We start from the raw sequence: 24562 nt of genomic DNA, 5'->3' as shown, positions 1-24562 counted from the left end.
GAATGTTCCTGTTCAAACTGTCCACTAAGATGCTGGATTTCCCTGGGATGTGCACTGCAATCAGAAACCAGTGAGTGAAAATCGCCCATTGTCAGACCCTCATGGCCTCCTGACAGAGGGGATAAGACTGAGTTCCCGGTTTGTTCAGATACCAGAGCACCAACATATCGTCTGTCTGGACAGAAATCATAGTCTTTGGGAGAATGTCCTGAAATGCCTGCAACACGAGGAAACCCACACTCATCTCCAAGATGGTGATATGCAGGTGGTCAAAGACTAGGTCTCCTGGATAATCCTCTCTCCAAAATGCCCAACTCTGCCCTAGAAGAGAGGCATCCATCATGATCAAAGCCTGAGGAGCAGGAAGAAAGTACAGTTGTGTATACTTACCATAAATGTAGATGTTCGAGTGGATTCACTGTTGCAGTCATCACATTTGGGTTATCTGCCTGCAGATAGCCCTCAGCCGGCCTGAATACCAGAGTCTTCGGATTTCTGCATCAGATGCTGTCGCTTCGTCCATGACGTCAGGTCTTCAGGGGTATAGAACATGCAGCCGAAGCCATTACATCAGTTTTTCTTGCCCCAGATGTCAGGTGCCCCCACAATAGGAAGCAATTATATGGTATGGGACACCCCCAGCAAAAAGCAAATACACATGATACAATATATGTCAAACAAGAAGGAAAGGTAAAAGTTAAGAGAAGTCAGGGGGTTTGAGGGAGGGTAACCAGGACGGCAACAGTGAATACACTCGAACATCTACATTTATGGTAAGTGTACACAACTGTACTATGTTCTTCGTGTTTTACTGTTGCAGTCATCACATTTGGGTTGATTCTCAAAGCTAAGGAAGGGAGGAGATAGTTAAAGAGCATTAGGGCCAGCTAGTAAGCCATGCAAGACTGCTGTGGCAATTCCAGCTCTGGATTTGGAAAAGATAGGCAGGTAGCAATGCTTGTTGAAGGTATGTACAGTGCTCCAAGTAGCAGCTTCCAGGATGTCCCTGGTAGGGACCCCTCTGAGAAATGCCGTAGAGGTAGATGCAGCCCTGGTGGAATGTGAGATTTTCACCTGTGGGGTAGGTTTTCCATGGTGCTTGTAGCAGAAATGAATGCAATGGGCTAACCATTTGGAAATGGTTTGCTTTGAAATGGCCTTCCCCTCTGCCCCTGCAGCAAAGCCAACTAGCAGCTGGTCAGATTTTCTGATAGGCTTAGTCCTGTCCAAATAGAATCTAAGTTCTTCCCCACTGCCCCTGCAGCAAAGCCAGCTAGCAGCTGGTCAGATTTTCAGAGAGGCTTAGTCCTGTCCAAATAGAATCTAAGTTGTCTGTGCACATCCAGAGAGTGCAGTATCCGTTCACCTTTGTTTTGTGGATTAGTGAAAAAAGTAGGCAAATGAATGGACTGGTTTAGGGCCACACTAGACACCACCTTGGGTATAAAAGAAGGATTAGCCCTGAGGGCAATCCTGTCCATATGGAAGATAATGAAGGGTTCCACTGCCAAGAGGGTCTGTAATTCTGACGCTGTTCTTGCTAAAGTGATGGCTAGAAGTAACGCTGTTTTCCAAGAAAAGAATTTCAACTCTGCTGTTGCAGCTGGCTCAAAGGGGAGAAGAGTGAGCTTTTCCAATACAAAGTTAAGTTCCCAGGCTGGAGTGTGAGCTCCCCTGAGGGGGTCTTAAATTTCTGGCCCCTCTACGGAATTGTTTTAGCAAGAGGTGAGAGAAGAGGGGTGGCTCAGTATTATAATGTGCTGAAATGGCAGAGGCATGAATCTTAACTGACGAGAAGAATAGGCCCTTGTGGAGCATCTCTGTTAAGTACTCCAGAATATAAGGTAAGCTGGGCACCGTTGTGGCCATCCCCTGAGCCTGGCTCCAGGAGCAGTATCTTTTCCACTTTTCAGCATAGGATTTTCTGGTACTAGGCCTCCTTGCTTCCAGAATGACATCCCACACCTGCTTACTGAGGGATGTTAGAGGAGAGCTCATGGAATTAGCCAGGCTGCAAGGTTCAGGGTTTGAAGCTGAGGGTGCAGAATCTGGCCTGACTGCTGAGACAGCAGGGAAGGGGTCTGAGGCAGGTGCCATGGTTGTAGCAGTGTCAGACTGTGCAAGAGGGGGTACCAATGTTGGCGTGGCCAGTCTGGTGCAATCAGTATTGTTCTTGGCTTGTCCTGTTTGATCTTTAGTAGAACCTTTGAGAGGAGAGGCAGAGGGGGAAAGGCATAAACCGAGAGGCTTTCCCAGGTAAAGGACAGGGCATCCACTTTCCAAGCTTGACTGTGGGGAGTTCTGGTGCAGAATTTGTTCAAATGGTAGTTCTAAGGAGAGGCAAACAGGTCTACCTCTGGGGTCCCACATTTGTTCCTCAAGAGGTTGAATATTTTGAGTTCCAGTTTCCATTCATGTGGATCCATGAGATTTCTGCTTAGGTCTGCCACTGAATTGAGTTTTCCTGACAGGAATTAAGCTTGTAGGTGCACTTGGCAGCTCAAGGCTGTGCTCCACAGAACCATGGCTAGTCTGCAGAGAGGGTAGGAGTGGGTTCCCCTCTGCTAGTTTATGTACCACATAACTGTGTTGTTGTCTGTCCTTACCAATAGTTGTCCTGGGAGAATAAGGTCTTTGAAGGCAGTCGGAGCATTCTGTACAGCTAACATTTCTTTTTGGTTGATATGCAGGTGCATCTGTTTCGGGTTCCATTTGCCCTGAATGCAATGCCCTTCCATGTGAGCCCCCCATGCATAGTCTGATGTGTCTGTTGTTAGGATTTGGGCGGCAGGGGGTAGAGTGAAAGGGAGTCCCTTGTTGTGGTAGCAAGCCTCTGCCCACCAAAGGAACTCTGTCCTTAGACAAGGAATGATAAGAATCATTGTTTCCAGGTCCTGAGAATGTTACACCATAAACTTTTTAGATACCATTGGAGTTTTCTCATATGCAGTCTTGCATATGGAATTAGCAGAATGTAAGAGGCCATGAACCCCAGGGCTTGCAGTATTTTCCTTGCAGATAGCTGGGTTTTTGTGGCCAATAGTTTGAAGTAGGTTGTCAAATAAACTTGTTTCTCCAGAGTGAGGAATGCCACCTGGGAAGTTGTCTTCAACCTTGCTCCCAGGAATACAATCTGTTGGCAGGGTACTAGGTGAGATTTATTTTCATTGATGGTGTACACCAGTGAGGATAGAAGTTTCTTTACAAATGCCAGGTGCTGTAATAGCAAGTCCTGGCTTTCTGACTGAATCAGACAATCGTCCAGATATGGGTAAATTTGAATATTTCTCTGCCTGCAAAATGCAATGGCTGGAGCTAGACACTTTGTGAACACCCTGGGCACAGTAGATAAGCCAAAGGGAAGTGCAGAGAATTGAAAGTGCATGAAGCCCACCCTGAAACGTAGGTATTGTCTGCAGGATTCTCTTATTGGGATGTGCAGGTAAGCTTCCTTTAAGTCTAGGGTTGCCATCCAGGCATGTTAAAGAGTCAGCATTTTGAATTTTGGAACCACCAGAAAGGTGTTGAGAATAGAGAGGTCCAGGATAGGATGCCAGGAGTTTTCTTTTCTGGGTACCAGAAACAGTCAAATAAAAACCTTGTCCCCTTAGTTCTGCTGGGACAGGCTGAATAGCCCTGATACTGAGAAGGGAGAGAACCTGCTATTGGGCCTCTGCCCATTGTTTTGGGGGGAGGTCTGGCCAATCATTTGGGGTTGGTAGTGTGTGGAAGTGGAATCTGTATCTTCGGGAAACTATGTTTAAAACCCATTTGTCCTGGGTAATGAGTTCCCAGTTTTTGCATGCAGGGCGAGCTTTCCTCCTAAGGGAGCAAGTAGTTGTGCAGGGCTTGGAAGGGTTAAGGTTAAGGCATTGTGCCATTTTCCATGGGGGGAGGCATACTACTCTCTGCTTTGGAAGTGGGAGCCCCCCACTGCTTAGATCTGTGCATAGCCTGAGACTGAAGTGTTGGTGGTCTGCTGTTCCTAGGTTTGGATTGAGAAGGCCTGAAGGGACTGGAAAGGACCAGTTCTTTGAAGGCCAATGCCTACTGAATCTAGAAGGCTGCACTTGTAGGAAATCTTTAACAGTTTGCATAGATTTAGCTTTTTCCTCCATCTTTTTGAGGACTTCCTCTGCTTTGTTGCCAAAAAGGCGGTCTTGGTTTAAGGGTGCATCCAGTAATTTAGCTTTAACATGATCCGGCAGGTTTTGCTCCTTAAGCCAAGCATGCCTTCTAAGTACAGACCCAGTGACAGCAGCCCTGCAAGATGCTTCTAAACCATCAAAGCCACATTGCAAAGTATGTTTACCAACCTGTTCTGCAGAATGCATTAAATCTTGCAAGTCTTTGTGTTCAGTACATTCAGGAATCAACATAATTTTCTGTTTAAGTAGTCCCATAACATGCGGCTGATACTTTAGCATATGAAACTGGCAATTTAGAGCCCTAATGGCCAAAGTAGCAGAGGTGTAGACCTTCTTACCCAATCTGTCCAGGGCTCTAGAATCTCTATCAAAAGGGGTAGGGTTTTTGGCAGCAGTAGCCTTAATGCCTTTTGGTCCTTGGGAAATGGTCTCTGGAGCTGCAGTAGGATTCTTAAAGTGGAACTTGTGAGAGTTAGGTACTCTGTAGTACCTTTCAGGGTTTCTGGGAGCTGGAGGTAAAGTGTCTGGGGTAAGGCTAGATTCCAAGAAAATATCATTTACAATAGCCAGAACAGGAGGGATAGCTAGAGGCCTGTGTTGAGGTAGGAGTAAGAATTCCCTAAGTCTCTTTTTGGACTCAGAATAGTCCTGGCTTTCCCAGCGGAAATGCTCCCTAAGTGTATGCAAAGTTTCACCAAAAGAAAAATCTTCTGGAGGAGAAGCAGAGGGAATGGAATCCTCTGCATCAGAATCCTCATAAGTAAATAAGAGCAAAGCCTGGTAATCAGAAGGAGCAGAGATATCAGATTCCTGATCAGAAGAATCAGAAAGAAAATCGGTTCTAGGCCTCTTAGAGGGGGAAGGCTGGCTTCCCCTAATTAAGGTAATAAGGTCTTCAGCCATTCTAAGCATTTATTTTTGAGGCATATGGGCCTGAGTTCATCGGTTTGGTCATTTTTCTAGGCGTAGTGTGAGTTTTAGGCCTGAGGAATTTAGTACTTCTAGTTGGAAACGATGCTGTCAGTTTAATATGAAAGTCTGTAGGCCTGAATACACCCTCAGAAGCCGGTGCCTGCACAGTGGCTCCAGACCCATCCAAAGTAGAGACATCCACAGGTTCCATAGTCGAAGAAGCATCTTGCGATATACCGGACTTCGAATGGGCCTCAGTAGAGGCTTGCGAATCTGTAGTAGCGGGTATCAGGGGCTGCGAAAGCGCCTCACTGAGTACCGGCGGACTGCGACTAGCTTAACGGAAGCATCATCAGCAGTTTTGAACCTATGTGGTCTGTCTCTGTCGTTATCCTTACGTTTTTTCGGAAGATCGATAGTCCGATGGCTTAACGAAGCCATTTCGGAGTACGGAGATCGAGAACTAAAGTATTTAGCTACAAAAATAGCCCGATGACGAATAGTTCGGACGTTGAACAAGGCACAAAACCAACAGTGAGAAACATCATGGTCTGGGCCTAAACAGGTGATGCAGTTTGTGTATTTCGGCTTTTCCCGGTTAGGGGTCGCCACAGCGGAACTTCAGTCCGCTAATGATTGGTAGTTGATTTTTACGTGCCGAGTTACCAACCCTGACGCACAACCTTCAATGAAGGTAAGCCCATTCACGCATGTCTCAACGCAGAAGACGCTCTAGCTGAGAATCGAACCGGACAACGTCTTACTGTGAAGCGACAACGCTACCGCAGCACCACCACCGCGGATAAACAGGTAAGAATGAAAATCTCTATGAGGTATTTGCTTTCCACAGGCAAAACAATTGTTAATTTTTTTCTGACATCGGTTAGAGCAAGAAACAAGGATCCCCAATGGGGTACTTATCTTTTTTGAAGCCTTAGGGTCTGAAACTTGAAAACGAAAATTTCAGGAGTTGGCCAACCAGCACTTGCGAACTGCTTCTGCTTTGGGCACCGTACGGCAAGAAAGACTGATGTAATGGCATCGGCTGCGTGTTTTATACCCCTGATGACCTGACGTCATGAAAGAAGCGACAGCATCCAACACAGAAATCCGAAGACTCTGGTATTCAGGCCGGCTGAGGGCTACCTGCAGGCAGATAACCCAAATATGATGACTGCAACAGTGAAACACGAAGAACATCAACAGTCTTCTGAAGGACACCAAGGGAGATTCCAACCACCACCTGATTTGATCTCAACAAACCTGGGTCAGAAAGACTGGAAAATCCACTGGATATGTTAAGTATGATCACTGGATCTCTTGAGTCCACTGCAATGTCCTCATGTGACCTCTGGCCAAGGGAACTAAACAAATAGTAGCCGCTATGTGACCTAAGAGCATGAGAATATGATATGCTGGTGGTTTTCTGTAAGCAATCACAGACATTGCCAAATCCCAAAGGTTTGATATTCTGGATCTGGAAGCTTGGCAACCTGGAAGACTGTGTCCAAATTGCATTCTACAAACTCCCAAGGAGTGAACTGAGTGGAGATTGGACTTTTGGTAGTTGACAGTGATTATTAAGGAGCTGCATAGCTGGAGCAAGGTGTCACTGGCCCTAATTAGGGACGCTTTCATGGTGGTAGTTAGCAGCCAATTGTCCAGGTAGAGAAAGACCTGGAACACATGCAACCTCAGTCAGGCTGCTAATACGATCATATACTTGGTGAACACCTGGGGGTGGAGTGGTGAGACCGAATGGCAGCACTCTGAACTGGTAATGATCATCCCCCAGGCAAATGAGCAGAAATCTCCTGGATCACCTTACAATTTTTATATGATGGTAGGTGTCCTTGAGATCGACTGAACACATCCAACCATCCTTCTCAAAAGAGGTAAGATGGACTGCATCGTGACCTTCAGGAACTTGGTCTTCTTTACAAACTAATTCAACTTGCTCAAAACCAAGATAGGCCTAAGGTCCTTCCTCTTTTTTTGTTCCAAAAAGAACCTTGTGTAGACCCCAGATCCTCACTGGTCTGGTGGAACCTCTTAGGTAATTTGACTCGTTAGCAGCTTCTGGATTTTGATGGTTGCCATTCTTCTCTGACATCTGGATTTCATCTGTGAATTATATAGGGGTCTTGACAAATGGAACTGAATAGCCTCTAGATACCACTCCTAACACTCATGCATCCACGGTAATGGCCTCGCAAGCATTCAGGTTTAAAGCCAACTGACTCCAGAATGCCCCCAGAGCAGGACAATTTGGCAACCCTTCAGGGTCACTGAAACGGCCTCCTGAAGAACCCTCCATGGAAGCCCTGGTTCTGCAGACCTCTCCTGCCACGAAGGCAGTGTCCATGGTGGTTGCCTATCATGCCACAGGGTGAACCCTCAGAAGGGGCCTCTTGAGAGGGTTGCTGTGATTTCCTAAAAAAAGAGACATTTCTCCCCTTCTGGTTCCAAGAAAAGGTTTGATGAGGGGTAGCAAAATGAACTTCAGCAGCGGACAGTGTCTTCCCATCTTGCTGACTCTTGGTCAAGGTGCCTTTAATTCATAACAGCCGGGTGACACCTGTAGGTGTTTCTGCAGTTACACCTACTGACCCCTCTAGGCATCAAATACTGCTTGCTCATATTTGCATTAATAATTTCAAAACCATCCTACATACAAAGTATTAAAAAATTCATATTAAAGCTTACACAATGGCAAACAAAACTGCACTGTTTGACCTCTGTCTAGTTCTAGTAAAGAGATATTAACTGGTGCTCATACATTTATTTATATTGTCATAAATGTCATGCTTTTCTAAATATCTCAATAACCTAGTAGCACAGACAACTGCTTAGCCTCATATGAAAGTTCTCAGCTGGATGAACAAAGTGCTAGTAATAATATGGGTGTAACTTGAGTAGTTGCTGAGACAATGCAAGCTGTTTACAAAATATTGCAAACTTAATAGTTACTATGTTTACTGTGACTTATAAAATTCAGTTTAAAGCCTAGAACCTAAAGAAAACTACCATCACAGAAATAGTTTGTGCTGAAGAGTTTCCCAGTTTCACTTCTTTAGTAACCTCTACAGTTTCAGACATATGAACATTTGTTTGAAATCTGAGGACATAATTTGACTGCTTCAAAAAGCTTAAGCTATACCTATTGGAAGTTACAGTGCAAACATCTAGAGCTCCACTGGAGGGAATGAGTTAAACTTCGGCCCAAAAAGAGATGAGCTATCAAATGGGACATTAACAAAGGTCACCTTGGAGCAGTTCACAAAGTCACACAATCTCATCCAAGTGTGGCAATGCATAGAAATCTTGGTGCCAACTGCTCAGGACATGTCATCAGCTGGGTTGGAAAGTAGATGCATGGACGTGTTAGAAATGCATTAGAGGGTGGACAGCTGAGTCTCCAGAGTCTTCTGTGTATCTGGAGAATGTTGTGACTTCACTGCTTTGAGACTTCTGACACAATGTCCCATTAAAGCCTGGTCAAATGAGCTAAATATTTCAATGCCCTCAACGTGAGGCTGAGATGTAAGCATGCCTCCCTAAGCAGTCCAATGCCTGAGACTCTATACTGGGGGGATGGACTGAGAAACTCTACTCCAAAAAGTTATTTTTAGTGGCCGCTGCCATTATAAGATCATCCACGGCAGGACCCTTACTCCAGTGTTAAGAGGTAGGGAGCCAGGCGCAAAAGACCTGCAGGAACACAGACTCCTCAGAGGTCGGATTAGAGGGCTGCCAGTCACCCCTCTGTTTAAGGATTTCAAGGATATCACCAAAGGATACCTCAGAGGGCGACCGAGGGGATCCTTCCCCCTCATCAAAGTCTGTGTGTTCAGTGAGGGACTCCTCTGTGGAGTCCATGTGCTTCCTCTTACACAAATTTTTCCAGTGGACTTCCTCAGAGGGAGAAGCTGGGGAAGACAGCGGAAAAGGGGTTTTAGTAACCTGAAACCTGTTGCCTTGCACAATATTTTGTTGGCGTGGAACACATATTCCCCTTTCTGATCTTTAAGGTAAAGCATCTAACTCAGTTTACATAAACAACTAAAAAGCAGTAAATCAGCTCTGTCAAACCATCTAACCCAGTTCATAAAAGAATTGATAAGCAGTAATCAAATCAGTACATGAACATTCCAATGTAACAAACTGCAAATGGATTTTAGCAGAATTACTTGATGGAAAATTTCTGTAATGCCACGGTGGTGCAGCGGTACTGTTGTCGCATCACAGCAAGAGGTTCTCCTGTTCGATTCTCGGCTGGAGTGCAGGGAGTGCCTTCTGTGTGGAGTCTGCATGTCCTCCCCGCGGTTGGGTGGGGTTCGAAAAACATGCGTAAATGGGCGTGACTTCGTTGAAGGTTGGACGTCGAGCTGGCACCTCAGTGTTCATGAAAATCTACTGCCAATCATTAGCGGACTGGAATTCCGCTGTGGCGACCCCTAACCGGGAAAGGCCGTAAGACAAACAACAACAACAACAACTTGGTGGAAAATTTCTGGTTACATATAACCTATTACTATGTTATACAGTTTCCTATTGTGCACCATCATATACATTCTTACAACAAATCACCATCTCATCATGGAATGCACATTTTGCATTTGCTGTTAAAGTGTTAAATATTGCATATATGATGTTTGGAGTTTTATTCCCCATGGCCCGCATGGAAATAGCCTATTCCCATATGAAAATGGTAGGTTAACAAAACTGAAACAAAAATTCATGTCTTCAGAAGAAACAAACTTCACTGTGATTTTCAAAACTCACATCACCATCTTTTGTCAGCTTTCTGCCACATCGCATGCTGGAAATCTCAAACTCCTCTTTATCAAGCTCCTGTGGCCTAAAAGATGTAAATAAACAAATACATTAAACTGTGGTAAGCATTTGATATGTGATGTAATATCACTGGCTGCAGGTATTTTAGCAATACTATATTAAGTCCTGCATAGTAAAATTACCTTCAAAAATGAAATAAACTTTTAGTTAGCCCATATTAATAAACCAATCTTGAATACAAATGCAGAATAAGTGAATGAAATGGCTTTTCTCTCTCTCTCTCGCTTTCTACAATAAACTTTCCTCACAAACATGAAAAAAAACAACATATTGCTCTTAGTTTTAAATACAGTTTCCTGACAAGTGGATGAAACATATATATACACTTTTCTGTACTGCCTCAACTACTCAAAAGTCTGTGGATGCACTGCCACTGTCTTCTGTTGAACAGTGTTCATAAAATGGTGGTATCAGTGCATTCTGCAGTGGAACTGGAAGAGTATGATACATGCATTCAGGAAGAAGCATTATGAATCATGAAATTAGAGTAACAATCATACAAAAAATGAATTTTTAAACAGTGTACCAAACTTAAAAATAACAGAATAGCTTGTTTGACATTGTTTACAAACTGCAAACACTCACAATCATATTTATATACACACACACCCACACATATAAAAACACACATGCACATGTGTATGGTGAATAGTAAAATAAATACCTTGTACTGCTGTAGATTAAGTTCTACAAGATACTTCATTATACAAATAAAAATGAAAGTTACATATTTACCGTAACAATGTTGTCTGCTTCTGTCCTTCCTACAAAGCTCAGCCTCCTCCCCTTACCCATAATCCCCTGCAAGTGGAGAATTACCTCAGATTGAGTTTGCCCATACCTTACTATAAAGAGTATTACCTCCTTATCTCCTCTTACACAAAAGCACGAAAACCTCATAAAATAACATGCTTCTAGACCTATAGCTTGAATAGTACATGACCAAGTCAAAGGAGATGTCAGTGCAGTCACTTCAGGAACAAGGAATAAAACAACAGGATAAAGGAAGGAGGGAGGGAAGCTGAGGAAGGACAGAAGCAGGCAACACAGATTAATCATTTTGGTAAGTACATATCTTTTATATCTGATTATGTCACCTTTATCCGTTCCACAATGAATAAAATAGAGTCACCAGCTACTATCAAACTTTGGAAGGCTCGTGGAAGGATATTCCAGAGGACAGCTGAACCAAAGGAAGCTCTAGACTTTGACTGTAAATCCAACTTATAATGGGAAATGAAGTTATGAATCTTGGGTGATTTAGGTAAACACAATCCCTTCTTTCTGTAGTCATGTGAAACAGTCAGATAACCATTTTGGCTATAGAAAAGGAAATAACTGGTCAGTCTTTCTAATCTTTTTAGTGAGTTGCAGATAAAAATGAAGTTGACAGTGCACATCCAAGCAGGCGAAGCGTGTATTCTATCTTGTTAGTGAACCTATGAAAGCTGTAGGAAGGCTGACAGACTGACTTGAGTGATAATTCTAAAGCTACTTTTGGACAAAAAAAGGACTGATTCTTACAGTAACTCTGTTCTTGTGGAAGACCAAATAAGGAGGTTTACAAGAAAGGGCACGGAGCTTCAAAACCCTCCTAGCGGATATGACTGCCACCAAAATAAGGTCTTCCAAACTAGATATTTGAATTCAACTACAGCTGCAGGTTCAAGAGGACGTCTAGTCAAGGCCTGAAGGAGAACAGTAATATTCCAAAGAGGAATACAGTTCTTAATGGGAGGACTGAGAAGGCAGGTACCCCTAAGGAAAGCCTTGGACAATTTAGGGTGCTGGAAGACTGATTCTCCCAGACATGAAAACTGGAGATACTTGCTAGGTGAACCTTGATAGCACGGTAGCTAGCTCCACTGTGGAAGGGGACCACCAGAAGTCCAAGATAGCCAAGACAGGGGCTGAAAATGGGCCCAAATGTTTGCTGAAAGCCCAGATGAAAAATCTCTTCCAATTTCTTTTATAAATCTTTTTGGTAGAAGGCTTCTGCACAGAGGTTGGGATGTGAATGATTTGGGAAGAAAGCCCGGTCTGCTTAGCTATCATTGAAATTGGAGAAACAAGGCAGTCAACTTGAGGGCTTGAATGTCTGGGTGAGGCATCCAAGATGGATGAAAGAGAAGCTCTGGAGTAGGGTCCAGCTCCCAAGGAGGGTGATGAGCCCAGAGGGAGGGAAACCACACCTGCCAGTGCCAGAAGGAAGCAATGAAGATTTCCATGGCCTTCCTTGCCAGTGATTTCTGTAGAAACTTTGGGATGAGAGGAGTAGGAGAGAAAGCATACAGGAGACCAGGGGCCTGATGTAAGTTAGAACATCCCTCTGCGACTCCTCCTCCTCCTCCTGGAGGATTAGGGCAAAGTACCTGCTGCACTTGGTGCTACAGGGGAAAACAAAGACAAAGAGATCACAGCATGGTTGGCCCCAGTGGCTGAAAATCCAACCTGCCATCATCGGATTCAGGAACACTCATGAGGGAGAAGGACAGATCTTCACAACTTGTCCACTAGAACACTGGACCTCCGAAGTTTGTGCATTGCTATCAGAAAGCGAAGAAAAGACACTGCCCATTGCCACATCCTCATGGCTTTGTGACGTAAATGGTAAGATCGTGTTCCCCTGTTTGTTGACATACCAGACTACTGACATATTGTCTGTCTGGATAGCACGTCTGTGGGGAGGGAGTACTGGAAGGCCTGCGAAACTAACAGAACTGCCTTCATTGCCAGGATACTGATGTGTGCACTGTCCTCTGCAAGGGGCCATGTGCCTTGGTCCGTCTTTCCCATGAAGTGTCCCCCAACCCCCACCCAGCATGGAAGTATCTGTAGTCACTGCAGCTCGGAGAGAAGGTAGAACAAGTTTTTTTTTTTTTAAAAAAAAGAAACATCTTTATTATCACTTATGACATAGGCAATCATGCATTTATATAAATGAAAAATAAACCATACTGACATACTTTCAGTTGCAAACATTATACATCACATATAATCTTCTATACAGGCACTGTCCATCAAACGTTACATAGCTCATTCAATTTCTGCCTTCCCCTTAAACCTCATTCCTCTTCTAAACATTATTCTGCATGTGTTGTTCCCACAATTCCCATTTTTTCTATTTAATTTGCTCCTACATTTTTTTTTTTTAAATCTCACTTTCAATTCTTTCATCTCTGTTACTATATTCATTAATCTAGTACGGTTGGTTTAGACTTTACTTTCCATTGTCTAGTAATTACTTTTTTTGGCAGCCACCAGAATTAAACTCAGCAAGGCCTTACTATTTATATGCAATTTTGATTCTGTATCACAGTTCAAAAAATCATTTCCTTAGTTACACCAATTTGCTCAACCAGTGTTTCTGACACAGTAGTATGTAGGAAATTTTTAAAGTCTGCCAACACATTATACTCCCAAAAGTTATGTTACCAATTACCTCTTTCTTCCCCATCACACCTCCAATATTTGCAATCTACCTGAAGATAAATTCTCTAGAGTTTGCCTGTGGTATAATTAGAAGTTATGTACCTACCATAACGTTCCATGTTAGTTGTCTTCTCTCGCCTTCTTTCTTGCTGGATGGGTTCGGAGCCGATCCTCGGCTCCGACTCTGCACTTGCTAAGCTCGAGAATCACTTTTACCAGCTCGAGGCAGCCCTATATCCCATGATGCAAGGCGGTAATAACCCAGATCTCGTTTGGTATCTAGAGGAAAACTGCCTGCAATCTTTCTACAAGGAAAGCAGAATAATTAGCCTAGAAGACTGTAAGAGGAACCTGGTAACAGAGATCCCGAGCTAACTGGTGTCTGAGGGAGAACAATCTCCCCGAGAAGGGGAAAAACAAGGTCTGTCCAGGCTAGGGGGACAGGAGGGAGGAACGCAAGAAAGAAGGCGAGAGAAGACAACTAACATGGAACGTTATGGTAGGTACATAACTTCTAAATGTTAAGTTGTCAATCTAGCCTTCATTCTTGCTGGATGGGACCGTGTCCCTAGCACCCCTATCCTGGGTGGCTCAATGGAACAGACTCTTGAGAACTGTGGAACCAAAACTTGCCCTGTCCCTGGAGGCCAAATCCAATTTGTAATGAGAAACGAAGTATGAGGAGTGGCCAAAGTGGCTGCTGCACAAATAGTGTCCAAGGGTAGTCTAGCCTGAAAAGCTGTAGATGTGGCTAGACCTCTAGTAGAATGCGCTTTAGGTTTTGAGATCAGCTGTTTGCCCCTCAGCTGATAAATGTCAGAAATGGTGGACGATAGCCAACTGGATAAGGTTACTTTAGAAACAGGAAGACCTTTCCTATTTTCAGCATAGGAAAGAAAAAGCTGATCAGATTTCCTAAATTGCTTTGTTCTGTCCAAATAATATCCGAGTTGGCGATGAACATCTAGGCAATGCAGTTTTTGTTCTGCCCTGTTAGAATAATTGGGAAAAAATAAAGGAAGGTCAATGGATTGATTTAAATTTGTTTTAGAAGCAACCTTGGGCAAAAAGGATGGAATGGTTCTTAAGGATACTCTATCCTTGTGGAAGACCAAGTAAGGGGGACGAACACAGAGGGCATGTAGTTCCGACACTCTCCTAGCCGAAGTAATAGCAACTAGAAAGAGAGTCTTCCAAGAAAGACATTTTAATGAGCATGTAGCAGCCGGTTCGAAAGGGGGCAGTATCAAGGATGCCAGCACTAGATTTAGGTCCCACTGTGGTGGGAGATCTCTAACAGGGGGCTTAAGAAGGAACACCCCTTTGAGAAAGGCTTTACAAAGTTTGTGAGACATGATATTGTGGTCTGCAAATCCGACATGGAAATTAGAGATTGCTGCCAACTGGACCTTAACTGTGGAAGCAGAAGAACCGGAGCGAAAAATTTCAGCAAGAAAGTCCAAGACCGATTGAATAGGGGCAATAAAAGGATCTATGTTCTTAGACTTTGCCCAAAAAGAGAAACGTTTCCACTTACTAGTGTAAATCCTCCTGGTAGAGGACTTTAGAGAAGCTACTATTATATCTCTAACGGGGTTAGAGATCATAGGAAGCCTGGCTAAGGAAGGAAGTGGAGCAACCAAGCAGTGAGGTTGAGGGAACGAATTGATCGGTGCAGTTGACCCGACTGGTGGGTCAGAAGATCTGGAATTGGATCCAGATGCCAAGGCTGCACCATGAGATGGCAATGAAGGAACGGGAACCAAATTTGTCGAGGCCAGTAAGGGGCAATGAGAATCATTTTGGCTCTCAAGACGGTAGCTTTCTGGAGTACTTGAGGTATCAACGGAAAGGGGGGAAAGGCATAAAGAAGTCCCCGGGGCCAATCTTGGGTAAGGGTGTCTCTGGGGGGATGGCCCGGAAGTGGAAAGAGAGAGAAGAAGTGTGGGCATTTGCTGTTTTGGGGTGTAGCAAAAAGATCGCAGCATGGGCGGCCCCACTTCTGAAAAATCTCCTCCACTATGGATTGCTTGAGAGACCACTCGTGAGGCATGAGTATAGCTCTGCTCAATCTGTCCGCTAATATGTTGGTTTTCCCGGGGATATGCGTTGCTACCAGAAACCGATGAGAGGAGATCGCACATTGCCAAAGTCTGAGAGCTTCTCGACACAAGGGATAGGACTTGGTTCCGCCCTGCTTGTAGATGTACCACACCACGGACATGTTGTCCGTGTGAACTGCAATAGTTCCTAAGGGAAGAAAGTCGTTGAGGGCTTGCAACGTTAAAAGCACTGCTCTCATCTCTAGGACATTTATGTGCAGGTGGTATTCGAACGGTTGCCACGTGCCATGAACCATCCTGCCCTGATAATGCCCCCCCCCCCCGATCAGGGAGGCATCCGAAGTGACCGTGGCTACCGAGGCCGGGGGGACAAATAGTCTGCCCTGATGGACTAGGGGACAGGAAGTCCACCAGGATAGATGGCTCTTGCAGTTTTGTGTCACCAGGATCTTGTGACGCATGGGAAGCTGCTGGAAGGACCATTGGGTGAACAACATCCATTGTAGGAGGCGCATGTAAAAACGGGCCAGAGGGAGAAGTGTGATGGCAGCTGCCATGAGGCCCAGCACTTTCAGGACCAACCTGGCTTGTACCCTTTTGCTGGATAGGATGATCCGAATGTGGTTTTGGATATCTAGGATTCTTTGACTTGTTAGGTTTGCTGACATCCGAGTAGTGTCTAGATTTGCGCCTATAAAGGTAATAGATTGGGAGGGCGATAAGGAAGACTTTTGAAAGTTGACCGAAATTCCTAACTGACCGCAGAGACGTACAGTATAATCTCTGGCTTGGAGAAGTTGATGCCTTGTGGTGGCTGAGAGGAAACAGTCGTCAAGATACGGAAACACCTGGAATCCTTGACGTCTCAGGTGAGTCGTGACCGCTGCCATGCATTTGGTGAACACTCTGGGGGCTGTAGTGAGACCAAAGGGCAGGGCTCTGAATTGAAAATGACTGGTCCCCAGCCGAAAGCGGAGAAACCTTCTGGAGCGTCTGTGGATTTTTATGTGATAGTACGCATCCTGAAGGTCTATGGAGCACATCAAGTTGTTTTTGCCCAGGAAGGGCAAAATCGATTGAAGTGTGACCATCCGAAATCTTATCTTTTTGACAGACTTGTTCAGTCTGCTGAGGTCTAATATTGGTCTCCAGTCTCCCATCTTTTTGGGAACCAAAAAGAACCTTGAGTAGATTCCGGACTCTAGTTGATCTGTTGGAACTGGTTGGATGGCCCTTTTTTTTAGAAGCTTTGATACCTCTAGCTTCGCAATTTCCCTTAGACCGGGTGGAACGTCTGGAAGGGAACCTTTTTGAGGGAAGGGGCTTTCCTCGAAGGGGATTTTGTAACCCTCAGATATGATCGACTGTACCCATCTGTCTTGAGAGAGGGAAAGCCAGGCTTCTGGGTACAGCGACAATCTCCCCCCGACTGCCTCCAAGGGTGGGCAGTCGGGCAACACCTCAGGGATGCTGGAAGGGCTTGTCAGAGAGGCTCTCTGCTGCCCTGGTTCTGCGGTCGTCCTCTGCCCCTAGGGCGTCTATTGTTATTACCCCTCTGCCTCTGGGGTAAATTGACCACGTGCTTCAGGCGTGACTCCTGAGATTTTCGGAACCACATTTTCCCTCCCTTCTGACCTTTGGGGTAAGGTCTAGGAGGGGTGGAGAAACAGACTCCTACGGCAGAAAGAGTCTTGCCGTCTTGCTCGCACCTGGTTAATGTGTCCTTCACCTGAGGCCCAAACAAAGTAGTGCCATCAAAGGGAGAATTTGTGAAGGACCCCTTAAAGGGGTCTGCGAAATTGCAAAGCCGCATCCAGGATTGACGTCTAAGAGCCACTCCTGTTCCTGGCTCTACTACCATTGGCTGCATAAGAAATGAGCATGGAGGAGTTAGTGATGGAATTTAGGATTCCAAGCTGAGAGGCAATCTTCTCTTGAGCCCCAGCAGCTGACGGATCCTGTACTACCTCACCCAATTCTTTGAGGATGTCTCTTTGAAGTCGGGTGAAGTGACATAAATAATTCAGCGAACGCATAGCAAAGGTCGCTGAGGAAAACATCCGCTTACCATACCTGTCCATAGTCCTAGACTCCTTGTTAGGAGGATGGACTGGTATGGAAGGATCTGCAAGTTCCTTTTTGGTGGCGGCTGCCACCACCATGGGATCAACTGGAACACCTTTCGTAAGAAACTGTTTCTCAGTGGGGGCCGTGATAAATTTAGAAGGCCTCCTGGGGACTGGTTCCACAGAATCAGGAGATGCCCACGCCTTTTGAGCTATCACCTCCATGAGGGGGTCGAAAGGCGGAGACACCCAGGAGGTGGAGGGTCAAGATCCAAAAGCCTCCAGGTATACCGACTCATCCTCGGAGGGATTAATGGAGGGCCAGTTTCCCCTCTGTTTTAGAAGTTCTAGGATGTCTGAAAAGGAGACAAAATCAGAGGGGGATCTTGGGGACCCCTCCGACTCATCTAAGTCGGTATCTGATGTCGTAGACTCAGGGGAGTCTAAGTGCTTCCTCTTGCAGGTCCTCTTATGCGGGGGCTCTCCTGAAGGATCAGGAGAAACCTCGGAAGAGGAAGTTCTTCCCAGTGGGGAAACCTGGGGCGATGGATCTCTGGGTCCGGGAGCAAGAGAGTGGGAAGAGACATCTACAGGCACCGTAGAGGGAGGAGCTAAAGGAACCGACTGCTGACTAAGCTCGGGGGCTAGCACACTCCTCATCACTTTGAAGGCTCCCCTCCCAGGGAGGGCCGAGACCCCGCTCCGAAGAAACGGGGACCCCCGGCCCCACCAAAAAGGAAGGCTCCGAAGCAGATGTCAGCGCCGAGCTCACCAAGGCCGAAGCCCCGAGAGGGAGAGCGAGGTCGGACAAGGGTCCAATGCCACTCGCCCCCCCGGAACCGACCAGGGAAGCCCGATGACCGGATCCCTCCAAGGACAGTCTCGAGGAGGAGATAGGAGTCGAAGACGACAGAGCCGAAAGGTGTGGTATCGGCTCCGAAGCCGCAACAGTCAAGGTTCCAATAATCTCCGGCTCCGAGCTCTGAAGGAGAGTCGAAGGAGGAATCTCAGGAGGGTGTGGAATAGCGGTCGTCTGCTGAGACGGGCTATGGAGCATCTGGGCCAATGCCTGTGATTTTAGTAGTCTACTCACCACTCTCTCCAAATCATGGTCTGAGAGCCTGGAAGACCTTAACGATCGGCTCCGATGGCTCCGTTCCGAAAGTAAGGGGGAGGCTGGAGCCGAGTGGATAGACTGCAGTGAAGGAGATCTAGACCTCTTCCTCGACGGAGCCATCGGAGCCGACGAACCTTCGGTCCCAGTTGGAGCCGACAACTTGTCGGCTCCGAGCTGAGGTAGAGAGGTCTCGGCTTCAGCCGGAGTCGAAACATGCTTCGAAGCTAGGGTATCAGCTCCAGCCGGAGCTGACACGGGTGCCGAAGCCAGGGTATCGGTGCCGATCGGCGCCGATACAGAAACTCCCATGGATGAAGGATCGGCTCCAGATGGAGCCGATATCGACTCTGGAGGAGTCGGAACCAAGGCCTCAGACTTGGACACCGAAGTCTGGGTCTTGGGTGGCTTAGAAGGCTTCCCGGAACCGACCTTAGCCGGGGAGCTCTCAGGCTTAAGGAGACCCCTGAGGATCAACTTATTTCTACGCTCCTGCAGGACTCTCTGGCTGAAAGAATGAGGAGTCCTGCAGGTGTAGGGGTCCCAGGCAATAAATACAAGAAGTGTGACCGTCTGTCAGAGACATCTTCTGACAGCACGAGTCACACTTCTTAAAACCTGAGACCCTAGTGTCTTTTGACATGACCTAGTAGGACACAAACACACTCAGTCCTTAATAAGTCTAATTAAAGTAAGCACAGACACACCTACACAAAAAATCCTGACAGGAAAAAGTTAGATGGGAAGGCCTAAGGCCTGACTGACAGAAAAATTATAAAAAGGGGTCGAGGAACTAACGGGAATAGGGTCTAAGTGAAATGGGAATAACTAACTTTAACAGGGAGTAAAAATTTTACAACTATTCAAGGTTGAATCTCTTTGAAAATGTAAATAAAGTTCACTTACCAGGAGCTGGTAAAGAAGGTGACCTCATGAGCGAGCGGCAAACGAGATCTGGGTTATTACCGCCTTGCATCATGGGATATAGGGCTGCCTCGAGCTGGTAAAAGTGATTCTCGAGCTTAGCAAGTGCCGAGTCGGAGCCGAGGATCGGCTCCGAACCCATCCAGCAAGAATGAAGGCGAGATTGACAACTTAACATCAATACCTTTGCAAACACCTTCAAGCAAAGATCCTAAATCTTCTAGACTTTGTTGCATATTCTGGAGCAATATATATACCCTCCCATTGTTTCTTTGTGAGTTGTTTATCCAGTCTCTCTTCCCAATCATTTCTAACCTCACCTGAATGACTCCCACAGTTATCATGCAATATTTTATATTCTCTAATAATTATCCCTTTTTAACAGCAGCTTCTGTTCTAGATTCTACTAAAAACTCAACCAGTGCTGGTCTTTCCCTTATGATCCCCCTATTCCTTTCTCTTTGCCTATACTCTGATATCAATCCTTGATAGGGAAGACAATCTCTAGCCTGCAGTCCAAATGTATTCTTGGCCTCTTCTGATTCTATTACCTTTCCTTCTCACACCTTATTTGCTTCCAATATCTTGGTTCCTTTGCCAGTAAATTCCAGCTCTCTAATTGCAGCCATCCCTATCATAAGAATCTCCTTTCTCCAATCTCGTGTTGGCTTAGTTATTAGAATGCGAAGAACACACAAAAAATCATCCACTGAGTGAATTAAGCTATCTCACATACAAGTACATTGAATACAAAAAGGAATAAATCACAAAAAGACAGCAAACATGACAAAATAAAAACACAATCCATTTAATGTAATTATCATGCATTCGTAAGCGCTTTCACATCATCTTGATACTTCCTCAGACAAAATATGAATATTTTAAAACAACGCATTTAAATGATAAACCGTCCAATAAAAACTCCTCAATTAAAACACCCCTTCTTAATTTAATAATCAACAACTGTGTTTCAAAGTTGCCGCAAACATTCTGTCTAAAACAATCTGTGTCAGGCATATGCAAACCAGCTACAAAAGTAATATTTAACTTAAAAGATTCTTTAGTATGTAGCAAGTCTCACAACCACCTTCAAAACTTCCAACTAATTAATTCCTTAATTTAAACTGAATGCTCGAACAGTGATCTGTGCATTAGAGATATATTTAGGAAAGGTAAGATGAATATCAGTAAAGAAGGAATCATCTTTTATATAGAGCTTGATCAAGATAAGCGTTCGTTGCACTAATTATATAGATAATCTTATTTGATATATGTTCATCATTAGTTATTATCAAAAATAAGAAGTTATGTACCTACCATAACGTTCCATGTTAGTTGTCTTCTCTCACCTTCTTTCTTGCTTGATGGGTTCAGAGCCGATCCCTCGGCTCCGACTCGGCACTTGCTAAGCTTGAGAGTCACTTTTACCAGCTCGAGGCAGCCCCATATCCCATGATGCAAGGCGGTAAGTACCCAGATCTCGTTTGATGACAAAGGGCAATAGCACCAAGCAAAAAATACTTCCCAAAGGAAGAAAGAAAACTACAGATGGAAGAAGGACCAGGTCTGAATGGTCTTCAACATAACAGTTTCTTATAACAAGGTCTGTCCAGGCCAGGGGGAAGGAGGGAGGGTCGCAAGAAAGAAGGCGAGAGAAGACAACTAACATGGAACTTTATGGTAGGTACATAACTTCTTAATGTTAAGTTGTCAATCTCGCCTTCATTCTTGCTTGATGGGACCGCGTCCCTAGCACCTCTATCCTGGGTGGCTCAATGGAACAAACTCTTGAGGACTGTAGAGCCAAAACTGGCTCTGTCCCTGGAGGCCAAGTCCAATTTGTAATGGGAAACAAAAGTGTGAGGAGTAGCCCAAGTGGACGCTGCACAAATAGTGTCTAAAGGAAGTCTAGCTTGAAAGGCTGTAGAAGTAGCTAAGCTCCTAGTTGAATGTGCTTTAGGTTTTGAGCACAGCTGTTTTCCCCTGAGCAGATAAATTTCAGAGATGACCGAAGAAAGCCATCTAGACAAAGTCACTTTAGAAACAGGAAGGCCTTTTTATTATCCGCATAGGAAACAAAAAGTTGATCAGATTTTCTAAATTTTTTTGTTCTGTCCAAATAATATCTAAGTTGACGGTGGACATCAAGATAATGTAGCTTTTGTTCAGCTCTATCTGAATAGTTGGGGAAAAATACAGGAGATCAATGGATTGATTCAAATTGTTCTTTGAAGTGACCTTAGGCAAAAGGTTGGGTTAGTTCTCAAAGATACTCTGTCTTTGTGAAAAACCAAATAGGGGGGTCGAACCGAAAGAGCATGAAGTTCAGACACCCTCCTGGCCGATGTAATAGCCACTAGGAATAAAGTTTTCCAAGAAAGATATTTCAGGGAACAAGAAACAGCTGGCTCGAAAGGGGGAAGAATCAAGGATGTCAGCACTAAATTTAGATCCCACTGAGGAGGAGGATTCCTGATTGGAGGCTTTAGTAGGAAAATTCCTTTCAAGAAGGCCCTGCAGAGCCTATGGGACATAATATTATTATCTGCTATACCGACATGAAAATTGGAAATAGCAGCCAATTGAACTCTGACTGTGGAAGAAGAGGAGCCTGCATGAAAAATCTCTGCTAAGAAGTCCAGGACTGCCTGAACAGGGGCAGTAAAAGGATCAATATTCTTGGCCTTAGCCCAATAAGAGAAACGTTTCCATTTGCTTGTATAAATCCTCCTGGTAGAGGATTTTAGCGAAGCTACTATGATGTCTCTAACTGGGTTAGAGATCAAAGGAAGCCTGGCTAAGGAAGGAAGTGGAGCAACCATGCTGTGAGGTTGAGAGAAGGGATTGACCGGTGCAGCTGACCCGATTGGTGAATCAGAAGATCTGGCACTGGGTCCAGATGCCACGGCTGCACCAAAAGGTGATGATGGAGGAACGGAAACCAAACTTGTCGAGGCCAGTAAGGGGCAATGAGAATCAATTTGGCTTTCAAAACGGTAGCTTTCTGGATAACCTGAGGGATCAGAGGAAATGGAGGGAAGGCATAAAGAAGTCCCTGGGGCCAATCCTGGGTCAGAGCGTCTCTGGGGATGGCCTGATGGAGGAAGAGGCAGAAGAAGTCTGGACATTTGCTGTTTTGGGGAGTAGCAAAAGATCGCAGCATGGCGACCCCATTCCAGAAAAATCTCTTCCGCTATAGATTGCTTGAGAGACCACTCGTGAGGCATGAGAATAGCTCTGCTCAATCTGTCCGCTACAATGTTGGTTTTCCCAGGGATATGCGTTGCTACCAGAAACCGATGAGAGGAGATCGCCCATTGCCATAGTCTGAGCGCTTCGACACAAGGGGTAGGACTTGGTTCCGCCCTGTTTGTTGATATACCAAACTACAGACATGTTGTCTGTGTGGACTGCAATTGTCCCTACGGGAAGAAAGTCGTTGAGGGCTTGCAACGTTAAAAGCACTGCTCTCATCTCCAGGACATTTATGTGCAGATGGTACTCGAGGGGCTGCCACGTCCCATGAACCATCCTGCCCTGATAATGACCCCCCCCACCCGATCAGGGAGGCATCCGTGGTGACAGTGGCTATCGGGGATAGGGGTACAAAGTACCTGCCTTGGTGAACCTGAGGAGATGTGATCCACCAAGCAAGATGCTCTTTGCATGTCTGTGTCACCAGAATCTGGTGACGCATTGGAAGTTGTTGGTATGACCATTGTGTGAACAGCATCCACTGAAGAAGGCGCATGTAGAATCGAGCCAAAGGAAGAAGAGTAATGGCCGCAGCCATGAGACCTAATACCTTTAGAACCATTCTGGCCTGTACTTTCTTGTTGGCCAGAATGATTCTGACATGACTCTGAATGTCTGAAACTCTTTGATCTGTAAGGGTAGCTGACATCCGAACAGTGTTTAAGTTTACGCCTATGAAGGTAATAGACTGGCAGGGCGATAAGGATGACTTTTGAAGTTGATCGAGATGCCCAAATGAGAACAAAGGTTTATTGTGTAATCCCTGGCTTGTGTAAGCTGATGCCTGGTGGTGGCTGACAGGAGCCAGTCGTCGAGATACGGAAACACCTGGAATCCTTGACGTCTCAGGTGAGCCGTGACCACTGCCATGCATTTGGTGAACACTCTGGGGGCTGTAGTGAGACCAAAGGGCAGGGCTCTGAACTGGAAATGACTGGACCCCAGCCAGCGGAGAAATCTCCTGGAGCGTCTGTGAATTTTGATGTGATAGTACGCATCCTGAAGATCTATTGAGCACATCCAGTTGTCCTTCTGTAAGAAGGGCAGAATTGACTGAAGAGTGACCATTCCCATTCTTGTCTTCCTGACAGACTTGTTGAGTCTGCTGAGATCCAATATTGGTCTCCAGTCTTTCGTCTTTTTGGGGACCAAAAAGAACCTTGAGTAGATTCCGGGCTCTGAATGGTCTGTTGTAACTGGCTGAATGGCTCTTTTTTGCAGTAGTTTTGAGACTTCTAACTCTGCAATTTCCCTTAGACCGGGTGGTACATCTGGAAGGAATTTGAGGGAAGGACTTTCCTCGAAAGGAATTATGTAACCCTTGGATATGATCGACTGTACCCATCTGTCTTGAGTGAGGGAATGCCAGGCTTCTGGGTACAGTGATAATCTTCCCCGACTGCCTCCAAGGAGGGACAGCCGGGCAACATCTCAGGGATGCTGAAAGGGCTTGTCAGAGAGGCTCTCTGTTTCCCTGGTTTTGGACCCCTCTGCCTCTAGAGCGTCTGTTGTTGTTACCCCCTCTGCCTCTAGGGGTAAACTGACCACGTGAATCGGCGTGACTCCTTGGGATTTACGGAACCACATTTTCCCACCTTTCTGTCCTTTGGGATAAGGTCTAGAAGGGGTGGAAAACGGACTCCTACAGCAGAAAGAGTCTTGCCGTCCTGTTCGCACCTGGTCAAAGTTTCCTTCACCTGAGGGCCAAACAAAGCTGACCCATCAAAGGGAGAATTTGTGAAGGGCCTTAAAGGGATCCATAAAATCACATAGCCGCATCCAGGCTTGGCG

At 45.4% G+C, this 24562-nt stretch overlaps 1 protein-coding gene across 1 annotated transcript in view; it reads right to left on the bottom strand.

Moving 5' to 3' along the window:
* GMCL1 (germ cell-less 1, spermatogenesis associated) overlaps positions 1–24562 on the bottom strand; it is a 1627466-nt gene that overhangs the window by 276762 nt on the left and 1326142 nt on the right. Inside the window, exon 12 of the mRNA XM_044083130.1 lies at positions 9846–9921. Within this exon, the coding sequence (XP_043939065.1) occupies positions 9846–9921 (76 nt within the window). The remainder of the gene's footprint in view (positions 1–9845; positions 9922–24562) is intronic.

The sequence above is a fragment of the Protopterus annectens genome, chromosome 9.part0 (genome assembly GCF_019279795.1).
Source record: "Protopterus annectens isolate FY-2018-M chromosome 9.part0, PAN1.0, whole genome shotgun sequence".
In the NCBI taxonomy this organism is placed as follows: Eukaryota; Metazoa; Chordata; order Ceratodontiformes; family Protopteridae; genus Protopterus; species Protopterus annectens.
This window is presented reverse-complemented; position numbering and strand designations above follow the sequence as displayed.